Source organism: Mus caroli, unplaced genomic scaffold, assembly GCF_978045245.1.
Source record: "Mus caroli unplaced genomic scaffold, Mus_caroli_1 scaffold_2, whole genome shotgun sequence".
Taxonomy (NCBI): Eukaryota; Metazoa; Chordata; class Mammalia; order Rodentia; family Muridae; genus Mus; species Mus caroli.
Genome location: NW_028227257.1, coordinates 86,830,127 through 86,856,895, shown reverse-complemented (window position 1 = coordinate 86,856,895; position 26,769 = coordinate 86,830,127). Strand labels below are relative to the sequence as shown.

The 26,769-nt window shown below is 46.6% G+C and overlaps 1 protein-coding gene across 1 annotated transcript in view; it reads right to left on the bottom strand.

Moving 5' to 3' along the window:
- Positions 1 to 26,769, bottom strand: part of Ext2 (exostosin glycosyltransferase 2) — a 127,323-nt gene that overhangs the window by 7,328 nt on the left and 93,226 nt on the right. The window contains exons 11-13 of the mRNA XM_021184765.2: positions 4,459 to 4,602; positions 1,659 to 1,787; positions 345 to 427 (exon numbers count right to left, since the gene is read on the bottom strand). Coding sequence (XP_021040424.1) covers positions 345 to 427; positions 1,659 to 1,787; positions 4,459 to 4,602 — 356 coding nt within the window. The remainder of the gene's footprint in view (positions 1 to 344; positions 428 to 1,658; positions 1,788 to 4,458; positions 4,603 to 26,769) is intronic.

The window sequence follows — 26,769 nt, the reverse complement described above, 5'->3', positions numbered from 1 at the left end:
AGAGCTATTAACCAGAGAAAGAAGCCTGTGTTTCACTGGAGAAAGCTCACTCCGTTCAAGTGATACAGACAGTTAATCACTTAGTCTACACCAAGGATCAGCTTCTAGAGCTTAAGGCCAGCTATATTTTTTCAGACTCTTTTAGCCATTACAAATTGAGTGAGTAGCATCCCAAATTAATTCGCTGGGTGACCTGGGTTTGAACTAACTCAATTCCCACAGTGCAAAAGGAGGCGCTGGCTTCCAGCAGCTGTCCTTCTATCTCCAACATAGTCCCATAAATAGGCTCAGGCAGGAAGCAGGGATGGAGGCTGGAGTTGGCTTCTCTTCAGAGGCAGACTCACCTCTCTACCATGTGAGTCTGGTCTAGGGAGAGCCCGTCGATGGCCGTGCACTCAGGACACTTGAACTTCTTCCTTGGGGTTACCTGATGAGGAAAATGAAGCACATCTTGCTGTCAGTGCCCAGGACTATACAGCTACACTGTGATGCCGCTGTGTAGGCTTCTGTGCTGTGAGCAGGAGTAGCTTGTGCACTCTGTGTGTACACACACATGCACATACACATGCGCACCTCAGCATTCCTCCATTCAATCTGCGCTGCCTTAGCCAAGGACAGAACTCCCAAGGGCCCAATAATGGCGCTTGGAGGGCTTTTGCCTTCTGTAACTGGGAAGAAGTCGTGATGACAAGCTCCTTAATTCCTGTTTAATGACTGTTTTCTCACTGCCAAGGTCCTTGTATAAACACCATTTGTTCTTGCAGTCATGAGGGCGATGAAATACAGCCTCCCACAACTTGCAGCCGAACCTTAGTTCCAACAGGCAGCCTTTCGCCTTCTCTTGCTAAGGCTCAGGGCTGGGGCAGCACCCATCCTGGAGATGCTGGTTCATTCCCAGTTCCCCTGGTGGGGGTGGGGAGAACTACCCAGCCCTCACTCTGAGACTCCTCTGCCCTGACTGCTCTTAACCCCATCCCCAAACCTGAGACTCTCAGTGATCATTCTAGCAAACCCGGGAGAGGCTGCTCTGAAGATAGGTAGCAGGGAAGGACTGGAGGATGAGCACGCGGACCAGGGCGAGGCCAGGAGCCATATTTCATCCACACACTCACATCCACAGGAAGTAGCCACAGCTAAGCACATGCTGAAAAAAGAAACTCAAGTCTGGGGTCCCTGAAGAGCAGCCCTCACAATTTATACCCTTCCATTTTTCTTGCAGTCCCTCGACCTCTGAGTCACTCAGGGACATGATGGGGGAGTAAGATGTCACCCATGCCACCAGCCTAAGCTTCAAAGACGGTGACTCTTCCAGGCTGAGAAAGTCAATTTCATATGGGTTTCTAATCCAGGAGATAAAGACGGTTCTGTCCATATAAGTGGACGCCTACTACTGACCTGAAACTTGGGCTATGATTTTAGCAAACATAGAGTTTCAAGAATAAAACGGTATCTTTTCAGGCCCAAAGACTTTGTATTTTCAGCTTTTCATAAGCTATGGCAAAGGTACTTCAAAATTCTGACAGCTAGATCTTTAAAACCAAGGATCATGGCAATTGCACAACCATTCTACTCTCTGTGCACAGAGGACAGCACCTATCTCAGGGCCAGGAACAGTGCTGGGTCCCAAAGAGCCAAGCAAAGGTGGCATGGGCTCTTACCTTGATGACGGCTTTCCCTGTGACATTGGCCACCAGGAAATTCATGGCAATATCTTCACAGTTCATGTGAGCATCCACCCAGTTCTTGATGTCTCCAGGCATTTTGTAGGTGTACAGGTAATTAAAATACTGTTACATGAGACAAAAATGTGAAATACACAAAAGGCAACTCAGTGGTACAGGGACAAGATTAAACACAAGACTTGTCTGGTGAGGAGAGCAAAAAAAAAATTAAGGGGCCCAGTGCCTTTAAAATGGGCTGGTATGATGGCTCACAGGTAAGCCTGCTGTGCACTAAGGCACATGTGTGTTGTGTATACACACAGACACACAGACACACACACATTAAGACTGACTTTAATGAGATTCTTGGGTAAGTGACAGGAACAGATGGACTGCACACTTGTGCTGAGTTCCCCTTTAAAGTGAAAACATGCAAATAAATACAAGGCAGACCGTTTTATTTATGAATATTAAATGTAATAGAACATAGGTGTGTTATAAAATAAATACTTCCATTGCCTTCCTATTAATATAAAGTGTGAGCCAAACATATAAGTGGTGTTAAGTACGCCCCAGCAGGCCTTTCTGTGGGCCACATTCTGAGCTGAGAAGAAGGCTTATGCATTTAGCCACAGAACAAGAGCGAGGCAAACTTGAAATTACCATAAGTTCCATGAGTAAACTAGAAATTAATGGATTGAAAGTAACTGGGAGTGTGGAGTGGTGCTCCTACAGCCCCAGCACCTGGGAGTCTGGGCCAGGAAGACTGAGTTCAAAGCCAGCTTGGGGACATAGCAAGATCCTGCCTCCAAAAATAAATGTGTGAACAGACGCATGGATAAGTACTTACTACTAAGATAAACTCCTGAAGTTATAAACGATAGTCTACTGGGTTTGTTTTATTAAGACCAAAACCTATTTCTTGACGTAGAATTTCAGAAAAGTGAGAGCAGCAGTGATGAGCTGACCCCACAACAGAGCAGGAAGGAGCTGTGCTGGGCTCTACAGAGCTCTGCACATTAGCTCTCCTACTGCTGACAACACCAGCTATTCTTTTTTGTTTGTTTGTTTGTATTTTTTTCGAGACAGGGTTTCTCTGTATAGCCCTGACTGTCCTGGAACTCACTTTGTAGACCAGGCTGGCCTCGAACTCAGAAATCCGCCTGCCTCTGTCTCCCAAGTGCTGGGATTAAAGGCGTGCGCCACCACTGCCCAGCACCAGCTATTCTTTTTAATTAAACCCTACACTTCCAGGGAGAATGCCAGAGCCAGGCTGAACCTAACCTTACCCTAAGAAACAGTCAAGGGGTGAGATTAAGAGCAGGTGCTGCTCTTGCAGAGACTCGGGTTCAGCTCCCAGCAACCACATAGTGTGGCTCACAATTGCTACTGCGACTCCAGCTCAGGGGATCCAATATGCCTGGGCTCTGCACTCATATGCATATAGCCTCTTCCCTCGTACCTGCAAAACTAACAATAATAAAAGTACAAGTTCTTGTTTATTTGTTGTTTTTGTTTTTTTGTGACAGGGTTTTTCTGTGTAGCCCTGGATGTCCTGGAACTAGTTCTGTAGACCAGGCTGGCCTTGACCTCAAAGAGAAAAATCTTAAAATACATCAAAACCATGAGGTGCTGAGTCTCAGAACACACATGTCGACTGTCACCTTATCAGAAACTGGTCAGAATTTATATAGTAAGTGTGATAGTTTGTATATGCTTGACCTAGGGAATGGCACTGTTGGGAGGTGTGGCCTTGTTGTGGTGTGGTCTTATGGGTGTGGGCTTTAACACCTTGTCCTAGCTGTCTGGGAGCCAGTATCCTGCTAGCAGCCTTCAGATGAAGATATAGAACTCTCAGCTCTGTCTACACCATGCCTACCTGGATGCCGCCATGTTCTCGACTTGAAGATAACGGACTGAACCTCTGAACCTGAAAGTCAGTCCCAATTAAATGTTGTCCTTATAAGAATTGCCTTGGTCGTGGTGTCTGTTCACAGCAGTAAAACCCTCACTAAGACAGCAAGATTCATTCTATTCATCAACACAGCTAAGTTTAACTTTCTAAATGTACTGTTATGTAAAGGAAGGCAAGGCAGCCAGTTTCAAGTCTTGTTGGCACTGGCAATATAGGAATCTAAAAACACCCAGGGAATTGCTCTCTCTGTTGTAATTTTGCCTTTAGGAACCTATCACAATGGCCATAAGCACAATAGTTATAAAAAGGATATAAACTGCTACTTAAGCATTAGATATTAGCATTCTCTGAAATGATAAAAATTAAATGCCTAGTGGATACATACATATATACACACACACACACATGCATATAAAATTCAAGGAACATTAACACAGTGGCTTATTACCAATTATTCTATGAAGTAATTGTTTTTCAAGGAAGATGAATGGTATGAGGAAACACTTGTGATAATGAGACAGTGGGCAGAGGAGAATGTATATGACCATCTACGGGTGTGTGTGCAGAGGAGAATGTATATAACCATCTACGGGTGTGTGTGCAGAGGAGAATGTATATGACCATCTATGGGTGTGTGTGCAGAGGAGAATGTATATGACCATCTACGGGTGTGTGTGCAGAGGAAACAGAAGGCCAGAAAAGCATCTCACAACCATGCTCCGAGTGACACAAGACAGTGGCTTTTCCTTACTTTGTTGATAGGGATTGTTGCTGCTTCCATAGTTACAAGGAGTACCATACAACACGGCTTTTCTAAACCCAGTGAAGGCCCCAGAAGTTAGACAAGAGAATCAAGCAGGTGTCTCCTGCTCACACCCTCACCTTGTGATAGAAGGCTGCACCCGTGAGCACCATGGACACCTCATTGGTCCATTCCGACTCATACTTCCACTTGTTCATCTCGTGGTCCCAGAGATGCAGGCGGCCTGGGTAGCCCACCAGCCGGTCGGGAAATTCCCGCCAGACCTAGAAAAGAAGCACACCAATGAACCATCCCCAGCTCGGACAGCCACCGTTGCTGAGGCTCCCAGACTGGCCTTGGCAGATCCCTGGGGTCAGGACAGGCTTCTGAAGACTCTGCTGGCAGCTGCTAATGTTCAAAGACAGAGAGATTTTGATTTCTTCTAGAATGTCACTTGCATGCTTGGCCATTTCAAGTCGTGTGGAAGAAGGGCTTGCGGAGTATTGCCTGTGCCAGCTAGACATGGAACTGGCTGCCTTGCTCTCCTCTGCATAACATGCATTTAGAAAATTAAACTTAGCTGTCTGGTAAATAAAATGAATCTCCCCACATGAATGAGTCACACTCAGAATGTGAACTCTGAGTGGGGTCTGGTGGGGTGGTAGCTCCCTGTGTGTTCTGAGAATCAGCACTTCATGACCCCATGTCCCGGAGCATTCTGGGAACAAGGAATTTCTCTATCTGGGAAGGGTCCTCGGAGTTGATGCTTTAGGTGGACAGAGCACAGTGCACTAGACATCCAGGAGGCGTGTCTGTACTTTCTTCCACGTGTTTCCTGTAATTGAGTTTGACCTTTAGAAGCAGGGAGGGAGCTGATGGTGGCTCAGTGCTCAGGTACCTGCCATGAGCACACCAGGATCTCGATCGAGTTTAGGGTTCTTGAGATCCCTAAGACCTATGTAGGGGAAAAACAGGCACACAGTGTCCCCTCTAGCCACAGCAGAGGAGGCAGTGACAGGCAGACCTCTGCAGCCTTTTGGCCAGCCAGGCAAATTAAATCAATGAGTTCCAGGCTCAGTGAGAAAACTTTTCCCAAAAAATTAAGGTGGAAATGGATCAAGGGAAGACACCAATGTTGACCGTGGACATTACACCTGCACACTGTGAGCACACAGCCACACTAACAAGTGCACATGGGACCAAGTGAGATGGCTCAGTGACTAAAGGTGCCTTCTGCCAAGCCTGGTGACCTGTGTTCATCGTGAAGACTCACGAGGTAGAAGGAGAGAGGTGACTCTGGCAGGTTGTTCTGACCTCCACATGCGCACCATGGCATGCCCACAATAATACAAGGATTAAAAAAAAAAAAAAACCTAAGCATACACTGCTTCCCCAATTCCCACCCCACATATAATAAAAGGCCCAATAAGCAGTGACAGTTTTGCTGCCCACCCCACCATGATGCTTCTCTGTCCCCTCAGCTGGCTTAACCTCCAGCAGACATCTAAAGGACAGCAACCTCAAAGGCCCCGCTTATTTCCTCAGACATACTCTTTAGGGAATCTCCCCTCATCCTAGCCGCTGAGATGTCCAACATCTTTTGGGCTCTCCCAACTGGGTAAATAAAGGTCTCTCTCCTAACATGCTGTGCAGTGCTGTACTCTGAGGCACTACCTTGTGATCCAAAGAGCTGTGGTTGCCTGCACCAGACCCTTACCAGATCAGGCCTTTCAAGTTGAAGTTCCTTCACAGAGAGAGGGACTGGGAAGGCCAACAGCTCTTCCCTGAGACCTCAGCCATTCCCTATCTCCTGCACACCCCTTCCAGCTGTATGCAAGCCTTTCCAGGCTACATGTGGCCTGGTCAGGAGGCGCTGCTGCATATGGGAGGTGGAAGGTTGGCTGAAGGGGACTTGACCTTAATACTGCTTTTTAGAGTGGTCAAGCATGCTGGGTTGGGACTTTCTGCAATGCAGTTTTTGGGGTCACTCATGCCCCTGTAAGTAAGCCCAGTAAAATCATTAGTCCACCCAGCCGGGCTTGGGTAGTCAGTTGTCACTGGTACAGCGGATCTAGGATGCTATTTATAGGAAAGTTAACAACACTAACAATGGCTGGAACAGAACTTGATTCCTAGCCCAGAAGGATTCCCTCAAGCTTCTCTACCTCAGTAGCCCACTTGCTCCTCAAGCGCATACGCCCAGGCAGCCTTTAGTCTCCTTTCTGGATCCATTACAAAGTCTCTCTCCTAACATGCTGTGCAGTGCTGTACTCTGAGGCACTACCTTGTGATCCAAAGAGCTGTGGCTGCCTGCACCAGACCCTTACCAGATCAGGCCTTTCAAGTTGAAGTTCCTTCACAGAGAGAGGGACTGGGAAGGCCAACAGCTTCTTCCCTGAGACCTCAGCCATTCCCTATCTCCTGCACACCCCTTCCATACTGGCTATACTTCAGGCCACCTCTAACTGCCACCTCTAACTGCCACCTCTGCCGCTGCCTGGCTCTCCAACCAGATCCAAAGACAGCCACCTCTTCACCCCCATGCTGCACCTCCTGTCCTCCTTCCAAACTGTAACTTGCCCAGCATCTCTAAGAGGACCAAAGTCCTCCAAGTGCTTTGCATAGTTCACCCTGTAGACCCTGTCCTATTGTTTCATGGATATTTCTATTATATGTTTATCTATAGAAGCAATATATGAGTATATTCCAGAGTGGCAAGCAGGTTCCCCACCATGCAACAACACCGAATCTAAGGAGGACATGTAGGTATCATTCTCTAGGACACAGCAGGGTACTGGCAGCTGCTTCCCTCCTTTGGAGCAACCTGGGGTTTCCATAAGAGAACCACACACTGGGGGCTTGAATCAGAAACTACTCAAGTTCAGGCAACTAGAAGCCTGAGTCAGGGTTTGCCAGGGCTGTGTCCCGCTGCCACCTGTTGGCAAAGACTCTTCCCTGCCCCTCCCTGGATCTGGCGCTTGGCTGTCAGTTCCTTAGTCTTGGTCAACATACCCAGCATCAGCCCAGCCCCCACTTAACAGGGACAAGTCTCCTCACTCCAGTCGGTCTAGAGTTCCTGTGACGCATGGACTCTACTCAACAGGCAGGCTTGGTGGCCTCATTTTAAGTTGGTTGTCTCTGAAAAGCCCAGTCAAAAAAGTCACACTTTGAGGTAGTGAGGGTCAGAACTTGAACACATCCTTTATGAGGAGAAACGCCTCAACCCCTAACATCTCCTGGAAATCTTTAAGGAACATCTGACCTCTAAAACAAACAAGAATTAACACAGAGTGCTCTGCTTGCTAAGGATCACTCCCACGCCATCTTTAACCACACTCTCCTTTGCAGTCTGTGATGAGGACTAGACCCCAAGCCCTCTGCATGTGCTGTGTCTTCTGGCTCATTTTCCTGGCTTCAAAAGGCACCTCTGCTTAAACATGGGTTCCCTCAGCAGGCTCTCTGAGCTTCTGAAATCAGACAAATGTCGCTTGCAGCCAGCACCCCTGTTACATACTTGCAGCCCCCTGCTTCTCTTTATCAACCGTTCACTTGTGCTATCACTAGCTATCATTTACGTTTCTCTAGGAGAGTTTCTGCTATAATAAGACAGATTCACACTCACTGTGGTACCCAAGCCTAACGCACAGCACCATGCTCACCACAGCACTCCACGCTCATGCTGAGGGCATCAAGGGGCTGAGAAGGGAGGGGAGCCTTCATCTTCATCACAGCCACGACAGTGCACACAACCACAGAAAGAGGCTTGCATGACACACACCACTGGTTAGTGTCAGTGACAAACTTGAGGGTCCCAAAAGTGCCTCCTACACCAAGTCACATGTTACAAACTGCTTTTCCAGTTCTTTCATCTCTAGATTTTATACAACATCTAACCTGCATTGGTGGGCATGGTCTGGGAGTCAGAGAGAGCTTACCCCTGTGTGACATTGGTGTACCTAGCAGGGTATGCACAGCCTTGCCCTCATTAACACCATGTGTCACCAACGGAGCTAATGGGCTACAGACAACACGATAGCTGCAGACAAAGAGTCCATGGCAGGCGGTTCCCAGGCCGTGTGAGCTGCCACTGTATGCTCTCTCCTGTGTGTATTTCAGCAGATGAAATACTATGAGGCTGTTATGGTTTTATAGAGGCAGGGTGGGAACAGTTGTGTAAGCCATAACTTCTGTCTGTGGACAGAAAGGACAGACCGCTTTTCCTCGGCATACCCAAGTCATAGCACCTTGCTGGCTATTCTGCCTCAGTGGACGCTAGTGCATCTTAAGGGCCCCAGCATACACAGCTAAGCAGCTGGAACGGCGAGATGCAGGGATATGTCTAACTCTGCCAGTATGGCTGGGGGTGGCAGCTGCCTTTCTTGTTGACTTGGAATGAACACTTCTGTATAGTAAAGGAAGGCAAGTCCCCTCCTTCTTTCCAAGCCCCCAACCCCACCCTCCACCTGCAGCCACCATCCATCAGCATTATCATCTCCTTTTTATTATTATTGTTACCATTATCTGCTTAGAGTTTTGGGTCAAACACTGTTAAGATTTCAGTATGGGAGCTGAAATAGACCAGAGGTGTCCTGAGTCTTGGGTTCCTTTCCTGAGCTCTGTCCTTTCTAGGCCCCTCTGTCCTTGACTTACCCCAGGCAGCTGGATTCAATCAAGATGCCATCTTTGTCACTTCATCTATACCTCACAGCTGACTATGGGATCAACAGAGGGAAGGGAGCAGATGGAAGGCTTCACTAACCGGCCAGTGTAGATGCAGGCTGACTCTGCACAGAGTAAAGCAGTTTCCCAGCCAGAGTGACAGTGCCCACTCCATGCCCTCCACGCTGAGCACCCTGCTCCAATCCCACTCCTCTCTCCTCTGGGATCAGAGCATGTGCCTTTGTCTCTGAGACCCACCTCCCTTGTCCTAGTTCCCACTCTAGTCCGGCTACAGGCCTTCTAAATAGCACCTGGTGAATACTTACCAGCATAGCCCTGAGGACTGAAACCTGTAACAATCTGGATTTCTATCTGAAGACAGATTACAGATTCACAGTATTCGCATAGCTGTTCCTTCCATGTTCTTAATCCCCCAACACCTCTCACCTACTCAGAGAGATTTTTCTGTTCTCAGGACTCAAATGCAATTACCTGCTGTTTTCTACTTTCTTTGAAACAAAACAAACAACTCCCCAAACCAGAAAGCCACGAGGGCTTCTATAGCTTCTCAAAGGGTAAGTCGAAGCAGGTCTACCTTTGTTTAGGTCTCAAGAGGCGGCCTAACCAGACCCTTGCATCCACAGACACTGCACAGGGGCACATGGCTGCTCAGACTGCTGCCTCACTGGACCAGGCACCATGGCTGCTTCCTGTTTGCTATCTGGATTAGGTGAGCACTCGTGTCCTTTTAGGGCTCCCTGCTCTTCACAGACTGGTTTCTAGGAATGAACCCATCAGTGTGAAACCCATCTGTTTCAGGCTGTACATTTCTGAACAGACTGACTTCCACCAGTGAACTTTGTTAAATGCCATTTACATTAGGCCAGTCCATAAATGATTCTGAGGAGAGGATGTGTGCTACCTTCTGATCCAGCCTGGGGTGTACAGTCAACCTCAGGAATCAGAGAAAGGAGAGGAAAGACGCAGCTACACATGGCATCCATCTGGAGGTGCAATCCTGACACCAACAGCAAACTAGGCACTCTCCAAAGTGGCTGTCACATTCTCCCCACTCCTAAAGGTGCAGTTCCACACTGCCACTGGACTATAGAGATGACACAAGTTCCAGGATGACTGAGACCAAAGTGCAGGGAGAAGAGGTAAGGAAAGCCACAGATGGTGCATACCTGTAACCCTAGCCAAAGTGGCAGAGGTAACAGGCACGTGTGCATGTGTATGAGCATGGTTCCAAGGGTGCCCCACTGGGCAATGGTTTCATGGTTTTCCTTGCCTACAACTTCTGAGTTGTGCCAACTGCTAAGGATCACAGTGGCACAGAACTCTATGAACTAGCTCAAACCCTGTGGTCCCACGCTTGGGTGAGCCAAGACAGAGCTGAAAACAGTCAGCAACATGCAAAGATCTTTAATGAGTGGTCTCTTCCCTTCAGGCTCTGTCTTGTATGCTGCCCAGATGTGGAAGTGACAGCTGGCTGGCTTCCATTAAGAAGACAGTTACAGGATTCATTCTGTGTGTGTGTCTGTCTGTCCATCCATTTCTGAATGCACACTTGGAAGTCAGGATATTGGGCATATTCCTGAGACAGGTTTCCTTACTGAACCTGGAGTTAGGCTGGTAGTCAGTAAGCCCCAACAACCCTGTTTCTGTCCCTCCACCAGTGCTAGGATTATGGACGTGTGTGTGGTCCCACCTTGCTTTTTATGTGGGTGCTGGAAATCTAACTTGGTTTTTCACAGCGGCATGGTGAGTTTGACTAGTGTTCCTCCCCACCAGGAGGCCCCAAACCCACCTTTTACACTTGCTACTTCCTGAGGTGAAGTGCAAAGTGGGCAAAAGGGTTTCTCTCTTACTCGGGCTCTGCACTACACCTGCAGATGCCAATTTGTCAAGAGATGACTTTGGAAAGCTGAGAGCCTTGGTTCATAACAAGGGTGCAACTGACTGCTGACTAGAGTAGGGGAGCCCAGACACTGTCACCTTGAGCTTGCTGATGCTGACTAGCATTGATATATACTTACACAAGCACAGTGTACTTCACAATGAACTGTGATATCACCTCAGTCTGCCTGTGGGACTCTTTTAAGCCATAGTAGAGTTCTGTTTTAAATCAACCAAGCAGGAAAACTAGAAGTAAGGGGACCTCCAGAATTTCAGCAGCATTCTCATCTGTCCCAGTCTGCCCAGAGATGTTCCTACCACAGATGAAAAACTTAGCCTGCGGAGGAAGTGCCTTCCACGGCTACATGGTTTGGCCTACGTGGGTCCGAAGTGCTAAAGCAGCCTGTGCTCCGAGTCCTATGGTTTGCCAGAGTTCTAAGAAGTAGGCCATCCCCTGAGCTCCGTCCCTCACCTGTGAAACACTGCAGCCAGATTGAAGCTAGCATCACTCACAGTGCCAGCACTCTTCGGCCTGCGGGTCGTGACGGGTACTGTGAGAGCTATAGAGCCCACTGGTCGTTCAGACAGACAGCAGAGCAAGGCTGGCGGCAGCGAGCAGGGTGGTGGTGGTGGGGGCATGGCCGGCCTTCTGCTCCCATCAGCACTGATCGTTCTAGAGCAGAAGCTTTATTGTGAGTGTGGTTCCCACTTGGAATCAGCAGCTACATACATGCTCATGCATGAAGAAAAGGCAGGCGCCCCGTCAGCTGTGTGCAAGCCAGTGTGTTCCCACAGCACACTGAGTGCCTCCTGAAACCTCAGATTCCAGGGCAGAGGAGGAAGCACAAGACCAGAGCAGTTGAATGAAAGATTCAACCTGACTACTCCTCTTCATGAGGCAATGAATCTTTTCTGAGAGATGATCGAGGAGGAGAGAGGGTACAAGTGAGGGGCTGAGAGGAAGGTCAGGATAGGGTGTACTCAAGCTAGTTCTGTGCCCCTAAGACCACTACCCCATCCCCACCCCCAATTTATTATTTTTTTATTTCTGGAGCCTTGAGTACAGTTACACTATTTCTTGGCCTGGTCTTAGGAGACAATTCAATGAAGTTAAAACCATGATGAGCAGGCACACGGATGTTTCCTAAGCCCTGCAAAGCAAGGACAGGCAGGCTGCTTTTACTCAGTGGACTGTCACTGAGGCTTCGGAATTCTGAACTGGCTTTGGTGAGGCTCAGTCTCAGTGACTGTAGACCAGGGAAGCCTGAGCTCTGTGCAGGAGTGAGTGAGCTCCGCTGCCTCCAGCAGCTCTGGGGTGGCTCTCATCACTCTGTATCAGGGATGATGTCAGGAGCAAAGCTGATGAGAGCCTTTTTTGCATTCAGAAGAAACCGTACTTGCAAACCGCTGTGCCAGAGAGCTCCAGGGATCTTCCTGCTTCTGCTCCTCCAGCTCTGGGATTCTAAGTGTATACTCAGCTTTTATATAGGTGCTGGGATGGATCTCAGGTCTTCGCACTTTCACAGCCAGCACTTTACCCACTGAGCCATCCCCCAGGCCCTGTTGCTGCTGCTTTGTGATGTTAGACGTTTTTGAGGGTGTGTTGTGAGTGCCACCACATTTCTTGTGCATTGTCCTGCTGCGGGCTAAGTGTTCTGCCTTTCACTTGCTGCTGCCTGTGAATCCTTCTTTGTGGGAAATCTGTCCGTGCCCTCCTCTTTCTGGCTGGATGGATGGGACTTTACTGCTGACTTCTGAAGAGTCTTTGTATGTCTGCCGTGTTTACTTCTTTGTTGGACATGTGGCTTACAAACATTTTCTCTGGTCTGTAGTTTGTCTTTTCATCTTCTTTACAGTGTCTTTTAAGGAACAAAATATTTTTATTTTGAAAAGGCCCAATTTACCAATTTGTCCTTTTATGAATTAACCTTTTCTTGTCAAGCTCAGAACTCTTCCCAAACTGAACTCCCACCCCACCCCAGACCTAGTTTTGTACATTTAAGCATGTGATTTGCTTTTGGTTAATCTTGTAGAGGGTGTAAAGTTTAAGTCAAACCTCTGTTTGTGGGAGCCTCAACTTCCCAGAACTGTCTCTGAAAGGCCCTGCCTCTTCCTGGAACTGCACTGGTTCCTTCTGTCCAAGCCAGCCTGCCCCAGGAGCGTCTTAGAGCATCTCATACTTGAGGGAGTGGGTAGAGAATAAGGTGTGTGTCTTGTTGACGTGAGGCTTCACTTTCAGGGGAAAGCAAGTGGTGTGCCTGCTAGGAAGTGAGGATTTGGAGAAGGGATGAAGGAGTTACCAGGGTAGAAAGGGGACTTGTGGATTGGGGACAGAGAAGCAGAGACATGAAGAAGCTTCAAAGGTTTCATTCTACAGGAGGGAAGTTTAATTACAAAGTTAGGACAGACCCTATTGCTCACAGGCAAGAACATCATAAAATTCCTTTTTGCCATTACTTTACTGGCTGGTAGGTAGAAGACCAGCACTCTACTGCACAGGGACTATGGGGACATGTTACTCTAATAGTTCTTTATAATCCGGCTCACAGGGTGTCAATTCAGTGTCCAAACCTTAATTCCAGTCAGTCTGCAAGGATTTACTGTACAACCACTATGAGCCAAGAGTCTAGGCAGAGAGCCTCTGAAAGAGGCGCCACAATCCCTGCTGAAAAGACCACATGACCACCAAGGTTTGCTTATCGTCAAGCTGGGCATCTCTGTTGCACACATGGTCGGTGGCTCTAGTTGTGAGAAGGGGCCAATTCTTTCCATTCCAAGAGTTGAGTGTCAACTCAACGTGTGATTATGACCTCAGCCCAAACCCTCATATCTTCAGCCCAACCCAAAGGCTACTGGGGAACTGAGAAGTATTACTTTCAAAGGCTGCCAAGTTTTGATCTAAACCAGCCAGCAGACAGTAGCAAATACACAGCAGCCATGATTAGTGAGAAGCCTAGGCACCAACTTCCAGGCAGCAAGAAATAAATATGATCTGAGAAGTAAGCTATGCATATCAGAGTGGCAATCATCTTGCTTTCTAGAGACTCATCCCACAGTTCGGGCATCTTCAAGGGTAGAGGCCACCCTGAGCCTTTCAGCATTTTCTCCCTCCTTTCTACAGTACCTGGTACGACAGGGATCACAAGCCTGTCTTAGATTCAGAACCTAGCAGGCTACAGTTGTATGCTCTGACAACAAAAGCATGGTCATGTTTGGGAAGCCCCATGTAGTTTTCCTGGGAGCTCCAGACACTTCCCTCATGGGGAGCTGGGCAGCTCAGGGCCTAGTGCTGTGGCTTTTACAAAACTCCCCTGTCCCTACACCACAACCTGCCCTAGCATCTGGGCTTAGCATCTCTATCAAGGCAGACAAGCAGTCCTGGAAGAGAAGTCCCTCCCACCTGGAAACCACAGCCAGAGTCTGAAACTCTGAATTCCAGAAGTGCCAGAGCTCCCTGCGATCAATCTCAATGAGACAACAGCCCTCAGACACAGAATCTGCTCTGAGTTGTGAATCACTGCAACTAGCTCCCGCTCACTGGGTGGGGGGAGGTGGTAGGGGTGTTTGTTCAAGCATCTCACAGGCAATACCTAAAACTGGCCTTTCTACACTGTGAGCATGAGCTGTTGAGGCCCAGGGCTGCCCAGCCCCAGCCCTGTCCAGCATTCACTAACCTGCCTTCCTTGTGAGTGTGTGGGGAGGAGACCCCTTGGACAGGGAGACCTGCAGTACAAGCATGGATCTTCTTCCGTGGGACAGGGAGAGCCCTCCAATGATGCTTTGTTTATGTATTTATGTAAACACATTCTGAACTTGCTTTCATCTGATCAGTGGGAAGACAGTGCCGCTTCACTATAACTCCCATCTGGGTGCTTTTTCACTGTTCACCATATATTTTCCATTTCCTTCCCTTAATATTTTTATATTTTTGTTTGACTTTTTCTCCAGTGGGGCCTGGGTGCTTCAGAAGGGCTTGGCGAGGTCAGGCCACACCATAGTGTCTCTCAGCACCTCCTCAGCTTCTGGCTTGTCTCTGGATGTTCTTTCAGCAGTGCCCACAGCCCTGGCAGCACAAGCGAGTGAGTGACTTTCCTTCCTGTCTCATGCAAGCTGGACAGGGTGAACAGGTCTGATCCTGCGTCTGACCACTGTCATCCCATGTCTGCCTGGGGAAGTGAGGTCCCTCATGGGTACCATTAGGCCATTCTGTCTGCTGAAGACAAGAGTATGGTGAGAGCAACTCTAAGAAAAGTAACAATCAGAGGTGACAGACAGATATTCAGACAGGCAGACAGATGTCCTTTACAATACGGGTGTTGATGCCATGTCCAAACTCAGGAAAAGGAGCCATGTGGGCTCTTTTAACGGTCTACCATCAACAAGGTGATAACTGGAGACAGTTCTCAATCCAGCCAGTCACCACTGGCCAGACCCAGAGAAAGCCCAGGAATCTGAGGTAGCCAAGAGCCAAGGCCTGGAAACCTGAGGTGCTGATTCTGACTAAAGCTGTGATGTCTCCAGTACCCAGATTATTCAACCACTGTGGTGCATGCCTTGTGTGAGTTCCTTGGGAAGTCAGGGAAAAAAAAGTCTACTTACCCGAGTGTTCTAGCTCAACTATTTGGCTGACAGACCAAAGAAACCTTCTGTCAAGGCTGTCTTGGGGAGTTGTCTGGGGTTACTTAACTCGAGCACAGACAACTAACAGCTGCAGTGCTGAAAAGCCCCACCCACCCACTCAACCTCCCACCTCCTGCATATTCTAGGTCATGGCAGCTAGGACCGGGAGTAGCGACCTCAATCTCAGGGGAGCATCTTGTGACTCCCCACTCCTCCATAAGGAGTGTTAGCAGCCTCATCACCTCCACAGACTGCTAGCAGCTTCATTGTTCTGTCTAACTTGCTTAACTCACTGCTATGAGCATGGGACAGGGTATCCGTGGGTCACCACAGCCACTCCGTTTCCTGATGGCGACTGTCACTTCCAGCTGACAAGAAATGACCTCTACTTCAATTCCTTCATGGATCCCTCCATTTGTCTAGGCTATATAAAAGCTCAATTTTACCCTGGATAACTCAAAGGCTGAGCCTGCCCACAGCCCCCAGTAGGATGTGCCATAAAGAAAAGTCTTTTTATAGTGTCTCCTGGATCTCCAAGCTTGGCTGGACAAGTCTGGGATCCCTAGGAAGGTAAGCAGTTACTTCCAAATCAGGAGGCAGCAGACCACACGAGGCTCACTTGGCACGACTTTGCTCCCAGACCCTCCTGGGCAGCTCAAAGCTCTGGGTAGATCAGCGCCAGCATAGGGAGATCAAATTTATCTTTTGCAATTTTGCTTCACTTTTGAAGGTCCTGACAATGGAATCTAATTTTCGGCGGGCTGTTTCCTTCTGTGGCCATTATAGTGAGAGGAGAGAAACCAAGTACTCAGAAGTGCAGATTGTATCCTCTGTCCTGTTGTCCCTGGGTACACATAGAGCTGGATGTAGTTTACTAATTTTGTTTAAATATAAATGTCATTGTCATAGCACCTCTGATGAATTCAATTAGTCAAGTCCCCCATCATTCATTAAACCCATGCTCTGGGCCAGTGGGCCTGTTCTCCTGGGCTCTCCGATCATTCCAACACTCAGCCTCCAGACTTTCACCACCTGGGTCTCACTTGTTTTCCTGTCTCCAGTCTCTGTCACCACAAATTTATCCCGGGATCAACTTCTTTTAACACACACCTCCCAGGAGACGCTCAATTAGCCTCAGAGTCCCTCCCTCCCTCCCTCCCTCCCTCTGCTGACCCTCTAACTGCCTAGTTACCTAATGTCCACTGGTAACAAAACTGCTTAGCCCACCCCATGGCCCACACTCACGCTCACTTTGGAGCCTTCCTCTAGATGACTCCTACATCAGGAAGACGAGTGGGGAAGGAGCTATGAGAAAAGAATGGGACAAGCCATGATGGTTTGCTGTCTTCCATGACCTTTTGAAAATATATAGTTACCGTTACCTTGGGCAGCTATGAAAAAACTAATGCAAATAAGTTCTCACAATTTATTAGCATCGAGAGGGTTGAGCAGCCTCTGCCACCTATGGACGCTGAGCATCGGCAGCCATGCCTGACAGCACACAGCGGCTCTGTTCCTTCCTGCATGAAGCCCTAACCCTATATTTACAGCTAACACCATCAGCCAAGAGCATTTCACCTCTCAGGTGAGAAATGTCTGACACTTAAGTGCCACTAATAATTTTTTATGGTTGGAAATGTGGATCAAAGTATGAAAGGAAAAATAAATCCACAGGTCTGTACACTCAGCCAAGTCTCCACGGCTCATTTTTAACCACATGTTTTAAAGTGCCTCTTAGAGACGGTTGGGGTGGGTGGGGGGGAAATACGTTGCTTTTTATCTCCATGCTTTTTAGTGTCTGAAATAAAAGCAGACGGGGTATGGGGGAAAAATATCAAACATCCAAGTAACATTATACACTGCTACTGTTCCCTGAGGAGTCACTCGCAAATGAGTATCAAGAACTGAATAGATACTTTCCCAGTGAAATACATAAACAGATAAATAAATTATCCCAGGCTGAAAAGAATCTCCCATCTGGTAGCTCACTAGAGCTTGTCAAACAAGTCAGAAACACGCAGGGCCAGAAATGATCATTCCTAGCTCCTGGCTGCTGGGCTGGAGAGGGAAGGGAAAGTTTCCCAGGGTCCTTTGCCTTCCAAGAGGGAAAGTGACCCACTGAGCCGGGCAAACAGCCCACGCGTCTTCCAAGGAAATGATTACCTCTAGCACAGGATCCAAATGCCTGTGCACTCAGGTCACAGGGCTGCCAGGAGAGCTGGCCCAGCCTCATGCTCCAGACCTTATTCCTCTATAGCACAGTGTGCCGCAGTCGGTCTTAAAGGCGCAAACCTGACCTCTCTGTAGCTCTCCAGGTCGCTGGCGGCAAAGCCTGGAGGAGCAGAGTAGTCTCTAAGGTCCCTTCACACTCTCAGTATGTTTCTTCTGAGCACAACTAGAAAAGCTAACACATGACGGACAGAGAGCTGAGCCTGTCGCCTGATCAGCTACGAGGCCAGGCCTGGTCATACCTGGTGTGAGCAGCCTCGTCTGCATTTTGTATTACCTAGTCCTGCTAGGTTTCGGTAAAGGCCAGGCTGAGCACCACAGGGCTCTACAAACTTCCTCTTGGAAACAAACTGCAGAAGTCACACTTGGTTTCCAAGCTAATAATACAGGGAGACTGCGCCCATCACTCACCTCCTGTGAATCTTTCTTGTGTCTTCTGGAAGTGTGTGTTCTATGAGCTGGCCTGTAGTCTCTGCCCTATAACCCATAAGCATGGTGTGAAGGTTCCTTCACAGTGGTCTATGTCAATCAAGCCTTCCAACTCTTTGGTGTGAATTGCCTTAGCGTGCCCAGTCACTTGTGAAAACAGTACAACTCGGGCCTAGGCCTGCATGTGACACCTGAGCACTGTCAGAAATGTGAACAAAGCAGGCCCTGGGTGACCTTAGTCTGTTGTCTCTAATAACATAACCTGGGCACCCTTCCCTCAACATCTAGTTAATGTGTTGCTGATCTGTGTGTCACATGGTTGTTCCAGATGTTACTCTTTACACACACACACACACACACACACACACACACACACACACACACACTCACTCACGCACAGATACACACCATGAAAAAAACTTCAGAATACACCTGACATAGTGATCAAAGAGAAATTTCAGAGGAAATACACACATATATACACACACATATATATGTATATATACACATACATACACATAAAATTAATATTAAAACCAATGATTTTGCTATAAAGTAAAAAAAAAAAAAATTGGGGAAAAAAACCCCAGTGTTTTAAATTTACTAATGCAGAGTGGTGATTAGAGCAAAACAAAACCTAAGAAAGCCCAAAAAACCAAGCAAAATCTCTGAAAGAACCGAGACAGCAGATCTAAGCTGACCCGAGCATACCTGCAATCGAGCAGTCAGGAGGCAGAGGCTGCAGGATCATGAGCCTGAGGACAGCTAAGGCTACAGCTCAAGACCCTGTGTGAAGAGAAGAGAGATGTCGAAGAGAAAAGAAATGACCCATATCAAGAATAAAAGGGATGCATTACCCCATATTCTAGAAGCTACTGTACATTTACCTAATCTATCAAAACAAAGACCAGACAGCTGAGCAAGTCTGACTGGTACTGGGCACATCAGGGAAAGAGAAAGCAAGACCACCAGTGAGGCCCTGCTTGGGGATGAAGTGAGCGAGGCAAGAGGGAAGGAAGAGCTGTCATCGCCAATGACGCCTGTCCCAAGCTACAGAAGCAGAGTTCAGCATCTGAATGCGCCTTCCCCTCTATATGTGCTTGTGCAGATGAACACATTTTCGGATGTTGTTTTCTGAGAATCACTTGAACACAAGAACTGCTATGATGCACTGAGCTTGTGTACTTGATATACATATGAATATAAACCGTTTATTTCCTCAGATACTTTTACTCATTCTTCTCCCCCTGCAACTCCAGTGAACTGCACTGTTAAATACTTTGTGAGTATCCCACAGGTCTATCAGCCCCCAAAGCGCTACTCTTCTTTTGTTTGTTTTTGTTTTGTACAACTTATCCCCTTTTGTTGCCAGTACTGAGTAATTGCTAGTGATTATCCTCAGGCCCACTGGCTTTCCCGCTCTGCCATTCTCCTATGAAGTCCACAGAGTGTTGAATTCAGGGGCTATAGCTTTAGTGCCATTGTTTCTACTTTGATCTTCTCCGTATCTTCTTCTGTGCTGCGGCTCACCATTTTCCCTTGTCTGGCCTGCACGTGCTGCTCATCAGAGCACTTTCAGCAGTAGCTGCTTCCTCCCTGGGTGCTGATGCTTCTCAATTATCTTTTTGCATAGATGATAAAAAGTTTTAGGAACATTCTCAGTATTTCATTGTCTTTGTTTCTTTTTCCTGTTGCTGTGATAAAAGCAACTTAAGGGAAAAAGGGCTCATTTGGCTTAAAGTTCCAGGTTACAGTCCATCATGTTGAGGGGTCACAGCGGCAAGAATGTGAGGGAACTGGATCACATTACATCCATAGCCATGAGCAGAAAGCAGGGAATTAATGTGTGCAGACACGGGGATCCCTGGAGTTCACTAGCAGCACCTAGACAAAGACCTGGGTTCTTGGTTCACTAGAAGACTCTATCTATAACAAGATGAGGGTAGTTGAAGATGACACACAGGGTTGACCTCTAACCTCCACAACTATGTGGAATCATATACCCATATTCACACATACATTTGCACATACCCTAATATTCTGTATACATACACATCCACCCACTCACACACCTTCAATTTAACATAGTCTTTAAATTATATTTGTCTATGAACTTCCATATACATTTTATAAGGTTTTCTTAAAAGTTAAAGACTGACATCTGCGTTCAAAATCTTCAAACAGCTTAGCTGTTCATTTTCATATCTTACCTAGAAATGTCTGAGAGAGGAAGGAAGAATATAAGGGGGAAGGATTTATTTTTGGTTCAGTTTCTGGGATTTCAAGCTATGGCTCTGTGAGCCTACAAGCAGAGGTAAAATGTCACAGCCACAGAAACAGAGGGTAGAAAGAGGCAGGAGGAAAAGGAGTCCCTTGGGAACATGCCAAGTGATCTACTTCCTCAACCCAGGCCCCATCTCTCTAAAGAGCCCACAAGCTCCCCAACAGCACTTCCAGCTAGGAACCAAGTGTCTACCCTAGAGCCTGTAGGCCCACTTCATAGCCAAGCCATAATATTCTGCCCCAGGGCCCAAAGGCTCATGACCATCTTATAACAAAAACTTATTTACTCCATCTCCAGGAGTCCCCAAAGTCTAAACAGTGTCAATGTTGTTTAAAAGTTCAGTCTCCTCTATGACTCAAGGCAAATGCTTAGCCACGAGCTGTAAAGCAAACAGCAAGTTACAATGAGACAGAATAAACATTTCTATCCCAGAAATATAGGAAGCTGCGTGAACAATCAAAGCAAAATGCAAAAAGGCAAATGCTACTTTGTGTAGTTCCTTATCTGCTACCCTGGCTTTGTGGCAGTGGGATGTGTGCTCCAATAGGCTACCTACCTCTACCACCTTGCTGCTTGCATTCCTCACGGACCTGTCCTGTGCAATGCCTGTGTCTCTGGTAACTTCAACACCCTTGAGTCTCTACTATATTTCAGTATCACACTCACAGTGAATTTCCTTGCCCTCTTAGCACTTGTAGCTGGAATATCAAATCTTCCACACATTGGCCCCTCAGCATTCCCCTGAATGTCGGGTTGGTGCCTGCCCCCACTCTTCATCTCTGCAAAAACAGCGTCAGGTCTTCCACTAAAACAAGGCTCTATGTAGCCCTGTAGGGATGCTCTTGTCAAGGAAAAGTCTTTTTTTTTCCAGGTGGTTTTGAAATACAAATTTATCAATTTATCTATCTATCTATTTGTTTATTGTTTTTATGCTGTGATGTTTATAGCAGTACAATATTTATTTTTCTTTTTTTTATTAGATATTTTCTTTATTTACATTTCAAATGTTATCCCCTTCCCTAGTTTTCCCTCCAAAAATCTCCTATCCCCTCTCCCCTTCCCTCTGCTCCCCTACCCACCCACTCCCGTTTCCTGGCCCTGGCATTCCCTTATACTGGGGCATAGAACCTTCATAGGACCAAGGGCCTCTTCTCCTATTGATGACCGACTAAGCCATCCTCTGCCACATATTCAGGCAACCAACAGATTGGAAAGATCTTTACCAACCCTAAATCCGAGAGGGGGCTAATATTCAATATATACAAAGAACTCAAGAAGTTAGACTCCAGAAAACCAAATAACCCTTTTTAAAAATGGGGTGTGGAGTTAAACAAAGAATTTTCAACTGAAGAATATCAAATGGCTAAGAAGCACCTAAAAAAAATGTTCAACATCTTTAATCATCAGGAAAATGCAAATCAAAACAACCCTGAGATTCTACCTCACACCAGTCAGAATGGCTAAGGAAAAGTCTTATAAACATTTACAACTCTTTATCTTGGAAGCTTGTGGTGGGTAACTCCTGGCCAATTCCTCAGGTGTCTTTCTATTGTCTAAGCACAAAGAGCCTGGCTTCTTCCTAATGGTACTAACCTCTTTAACAGCCATACCCTCTTTGTCTGCATCTTTCAAACTGTTTCTTTTTCGGGCCAGACTGCAGTGTTTTTTGATCCTTTTACTCTGCTTTTTGTTACTGATCATGGCTGTAAATCTGGCTGAAAGCAGCTATCGTCAGCCATTTCACAGTCTGAATAATACACTATCTTGAAATTTTCTCTACCAAGTTTTAGAGTACAGAGAAAAATGTAGACAAATTATTTGCAAGAATGTAACATAAATGGCTTTGGTTTAATTCTAGACAGAGACTTTATTCCTCTGAAGCCTCATGAAGTCAGGTTTCTTGTCTGCCTTCCTGTCAGTGTTTTGCTCTTCTGGGCATCCATTGGAGCAGCCCATAAAGCTCTGCACACACCATGCAGGAGCTTTTCTAGCTCTCCAAATTCCTACAACTCTTCACGCAAACCTGCTCCAAAGGCCCATCAGTCACATGGCCGGCTTCAGTTAAGCTGCAACCCCACTCCTTGTACCGATTTTCTGTACTAGTTATTTTTCTCAGTGAGGAGACAAAATGCCTGACAGAAACAATCTATACTAGGAAGGGTTTATTTGGTTCATGGCTTTCCAGATTTCAACCCACAGTTGCCCAGGAACTGGACAAGACATCATGGTCAGGGTGTGTGTGGTGAAGGAGCTTCATGTTCTTCATGACAGGAGGAGGATGAGTAGGAGGAAAAAGATGGGGAGGAGGGAGCAGGAGTAGAGATGGAGGAAAGGAGGATGTGGAAATAGAAGAAGGGGAGGAAGGAGGATGAAAGGAGGGGAAGGAGAAATGAAGGGGAGGAGAGAGAATGAAGAGGGAAGAGGGAACATTTAATAATGAAACTATTACAATTCCTGATAATGACAATTTGTGTTTTTCTTTTGGATTGGCCAACCTTGGGGGGTTACCTATTTTGTTAATGGTTTCGTAGAGCCAAGTTTGGCCGTGTTAATTCCTAGGTTGGTCAGTTTTCTACTTTACTGCTTTTAATGCTTGCTTACTTGTATCCTTTCCCTTTTCTCACTTGCCTCAAGGTTTTCTTTTTCCTCAGTTCCTTTTTGGTCACTAGTTTTAGACTTCTTTCTTTTCTAGTTCAGTAATTTAGTACTATGTTTTTTTTTTCCTAACTACTTCTTTAAGTGTATTTTGTAATTTTTATTTTCTAATTCATTCATTCATTCATTCATTCATTATAATCCACACTGGCCTGGACTATGTAGTCCATGCTGGCTTCAAACTTGTTTTTTTTTTTTTTAAAGCAAATTCTTCTTCTTCTTCTTCTTCTTCTTCTTCTTCTTCTTCTTCTTCTTCTTCTTCTTCTTCTTCTTCTTCTTCTTCTTCTTCTTCTTCCTCCTCCTCCTCCTCCTCCTCCTCTTCCTCTTCCTCTTCCTCCTCTTCTTCTTCTGCTTCTTTAAAGATTTCATTCATTTTATGTATATGAGTACACTGTAGCCATACAGATGGTTATGAGCCTTCATGTGGTTGTTGGGAATTGAATTTTAGGACCTCTGCTTGCTCTAGTTGGCCCCACTTGCTCTGGCCCAAAGATTTATTTATTATTATGCATAAGTACACTGTAGCTGTCTTCAGATGTGCCAGAAGAGAGCATTAGCTCTCATTATGGGTGGTTGTGAGCCACCATGTGGTTGCTGGGATTTGAACTTGGGACCTTTGGAAGAGTAGTTCGTGCTCTTACTGGCTGAGCCATCTCGCCAGCCCCTCAAACTTGTAATCATCATGCTTTAGTCAAGTGATGTGATTATAGGTGTATTCTGTACAACTGGCGTTGAATTAGATATTACCTACCTACAGTATCAGGGATGGGTTGTTTAAAACCTATTTATAAGAATATGCTGCAACAACATTAAGTAAAAAAACCTATCATTTGCACTGAACTGACTTGGCTCTTTTGTTGACAATTATCTAGCCATATGTTTAAGTATTGTGGAACAGTGACCTTTTGAGCTCACAGTAGCTGTGACTATCCCGCATAAGACCTGCACAAGAATGGACTAACTAGCATTTCATCATGAAGGGAAAGAGAGGCTCATGAGGCTTGTCCTCTCCTCCAATAATAGATAGGCAGTTAATGGTTGCCAAAGCAATGGCATATTCTTCAGTAGTGTAGTACTGGCAAGTTGCCCAGGCTACTGTAAGTAACCATAAATAAATTCACTGGAGCATCAAAATAGACTGGAATGGAATGCTTGCTTTGGTTTGTCAGTCACATCTGGGGTGGCCAGATATTTCTCCTCTCCCCACGACTCTTCACACAACAGTGGTCCATTCCTCAACTCTTAATTACCTCTCTGACCTATATGTCTAAATTTGAATGATACCAGTGTGTTGATTGTTGCAACTTTACAGTAAGTCTTAGTTTTTAAGTGTTACAATGTTATTTTCTCAAAATGCTTTTTGCAAGGCTATTCTTTTCTTATTTAAAATTTTAGAATTCTAGGCTATGGCTCAAGAAGTTAAGAGTGTTGGATCCCAAACACTTAGATAAAAATGACAGTGACAACGATGACAACAACAACAGCAACAACAGCAGCAAGAGCAACACCAACAGCGGCCAGGCATGGATGCACATGCCTGCCACCATGGCCCTGGGGACTGGAGTCAGGTCAGGATGACAGGATCTGTCATCATGCTCCATTTTCTAGAATCTCATACATGTGAACTCATGAACTCTGTTCTCTTCTTCATCGTATTTCATTAACTCTGCATAACTATTCTGAAAAATACCCACAGTGTTGCATGATTAGTAGTTTTTTTCTTATGTATTAGTGAGGGCTAGGGGTATAGTTCAGTGTGGAATGTTGGCCTGGCTATGGATCTGACTCCCAGCATGCAATGCCTCCCAGCCCCTCTTCCAACAAACCCTATTTATTGTATGGTCGATTCCTATTGCAGGATATGATGCTGTCTGCTTCTCGATTGGACTGACTGGCAGACTCTGGTTCTCTTCAGGTTCTGACTATACTGAATAAAGCATCTATGAATATCGGTGTACGGGCATTTGCGTAGACTCGTGTTCTTATTACTCTAGACCTTAGATACTGTGGGAAGAATGGTGGGGTGACATGGCAGGTGCTGCTATGGCTTGGATATGGTCTATTCCATAATGGTTCACACGGTAGAGTCCTGGCCCTCAGTTTAACAACTCAGAGGTGATATGGGAACTTTAAGAGACAGGGCCTGGTGGGAGGTCCTGAGGTCAATGGGGCACAGTCATCAGAAGGAATTAAAGGACTCTGGTGGGTCCAAGTGCTCTGTGGAGAGGAGCTGTTTTAAAACCTGACCCCTGCACTGCTCTTTGACTTCCTGTTTTGACATGTGATCTCTTCTCTCACATATGCTCTTCCCACTGCAACATCAATCATAAGGTCCTTGCTAGAGGCAAGCCAATTCTGGTACTTACCTTGGAGTATCTAGAGCTAGCTGTATTTCTGTTCTTTTAAGTCATTCAGCCAGGAGTGGTGGTGCATACCTGTGTGCCCACCACTTGGGAGGTGAAGGAAGGAGGATCACATAGTGAGTTTGAGGCCAGCCTGGGGGTGTGTGAGATCATATATATTAAACAAAACAAAATAAAACAAATAAACCACTAAATAAATAGATAGTGTAAAGCCAGTTTGCCTCGGGTATTTTGTTATAACAAAATATATAATATATGGGTTAAACACACACACACACATGTTTAGCCTTTCGGCTTCTGCTTCATCACACCATGCATCCGAATGATGAGTCACCACAGAGCATATGCCTAAGGGTCTGTGACCTACTGAGCCCATGCACCCTGGCCATGGGGGTCAGCCACCCATCAGACGTCACTGCAGAGCTCAATGAACTGCATTGGAACTTCAGACTGGAGACTATGCCCATGAACAGGATAGCCATGGTTCCTGCCCCAGTGCTCACATCCTAGAGGAAAAAATGAACACTAAACAGCAAAGCTCTGAGATAATGGCCTCCTTGGTTTTTAAAGGAGGTAGTAAGTCACCTGAACCTTGCCTAGCTGGGACTGGAAGCTTCTCTAAGATCTCCACCCCTGAGAAATCTGGTGAGAGGAAGAGCAGAAACTAACAAAACTATAATCCCAACAGACTCGAACCCAGTGCCAAGAAACGGTTCTGGGCTCTGACACAATTCCCTACTTTTATTAACTGATTTATTTACTTCGAAGTGGAAGACAGGACTTAGAAGCAACAGCGGCCCTGTCACTCAGCTGAGCACTGTCACCCAACACTCTAAACAGAGAAGCCAATGGGCACCTCTCAGAGACCAAGGAGAGGAGGGCAGAGCCACGAGGAGGGCTACAGATACAGGAACAGCACTGGCATGGCTGTGGCTTCTGCCAAGTGCTTCCTGAGTTGTCAAGGTTGTCTGGGAAGGAAGCCTGTCACTGTCACTGTATGGAGGCTAAGCTAAGACCCAGGTTTCACTTAGCTTAGCCTTCTTTACTTCCTTCGCAATTTTCATTTCTTAAGAACCCCAAATTCAACATATTCTGAGAAAACAAAAGAAAATGGTTCCTGTCTCCCAAAGGCAGAATGCTCGTGGGATGTATCTCAGCACTGTCCCCTGTGCCAGCCGGAGGCAGGAGGCTGAGTTCTCCATGGGGCTCTGTCAGACATGGGCCTTTGCTGTCGCCAGCATCATCTCTCACACATCCTCCCTGACAGGCTCGTCAGCTCCCACTGCTGCACAACAGGCTTCGACTCTGGCACT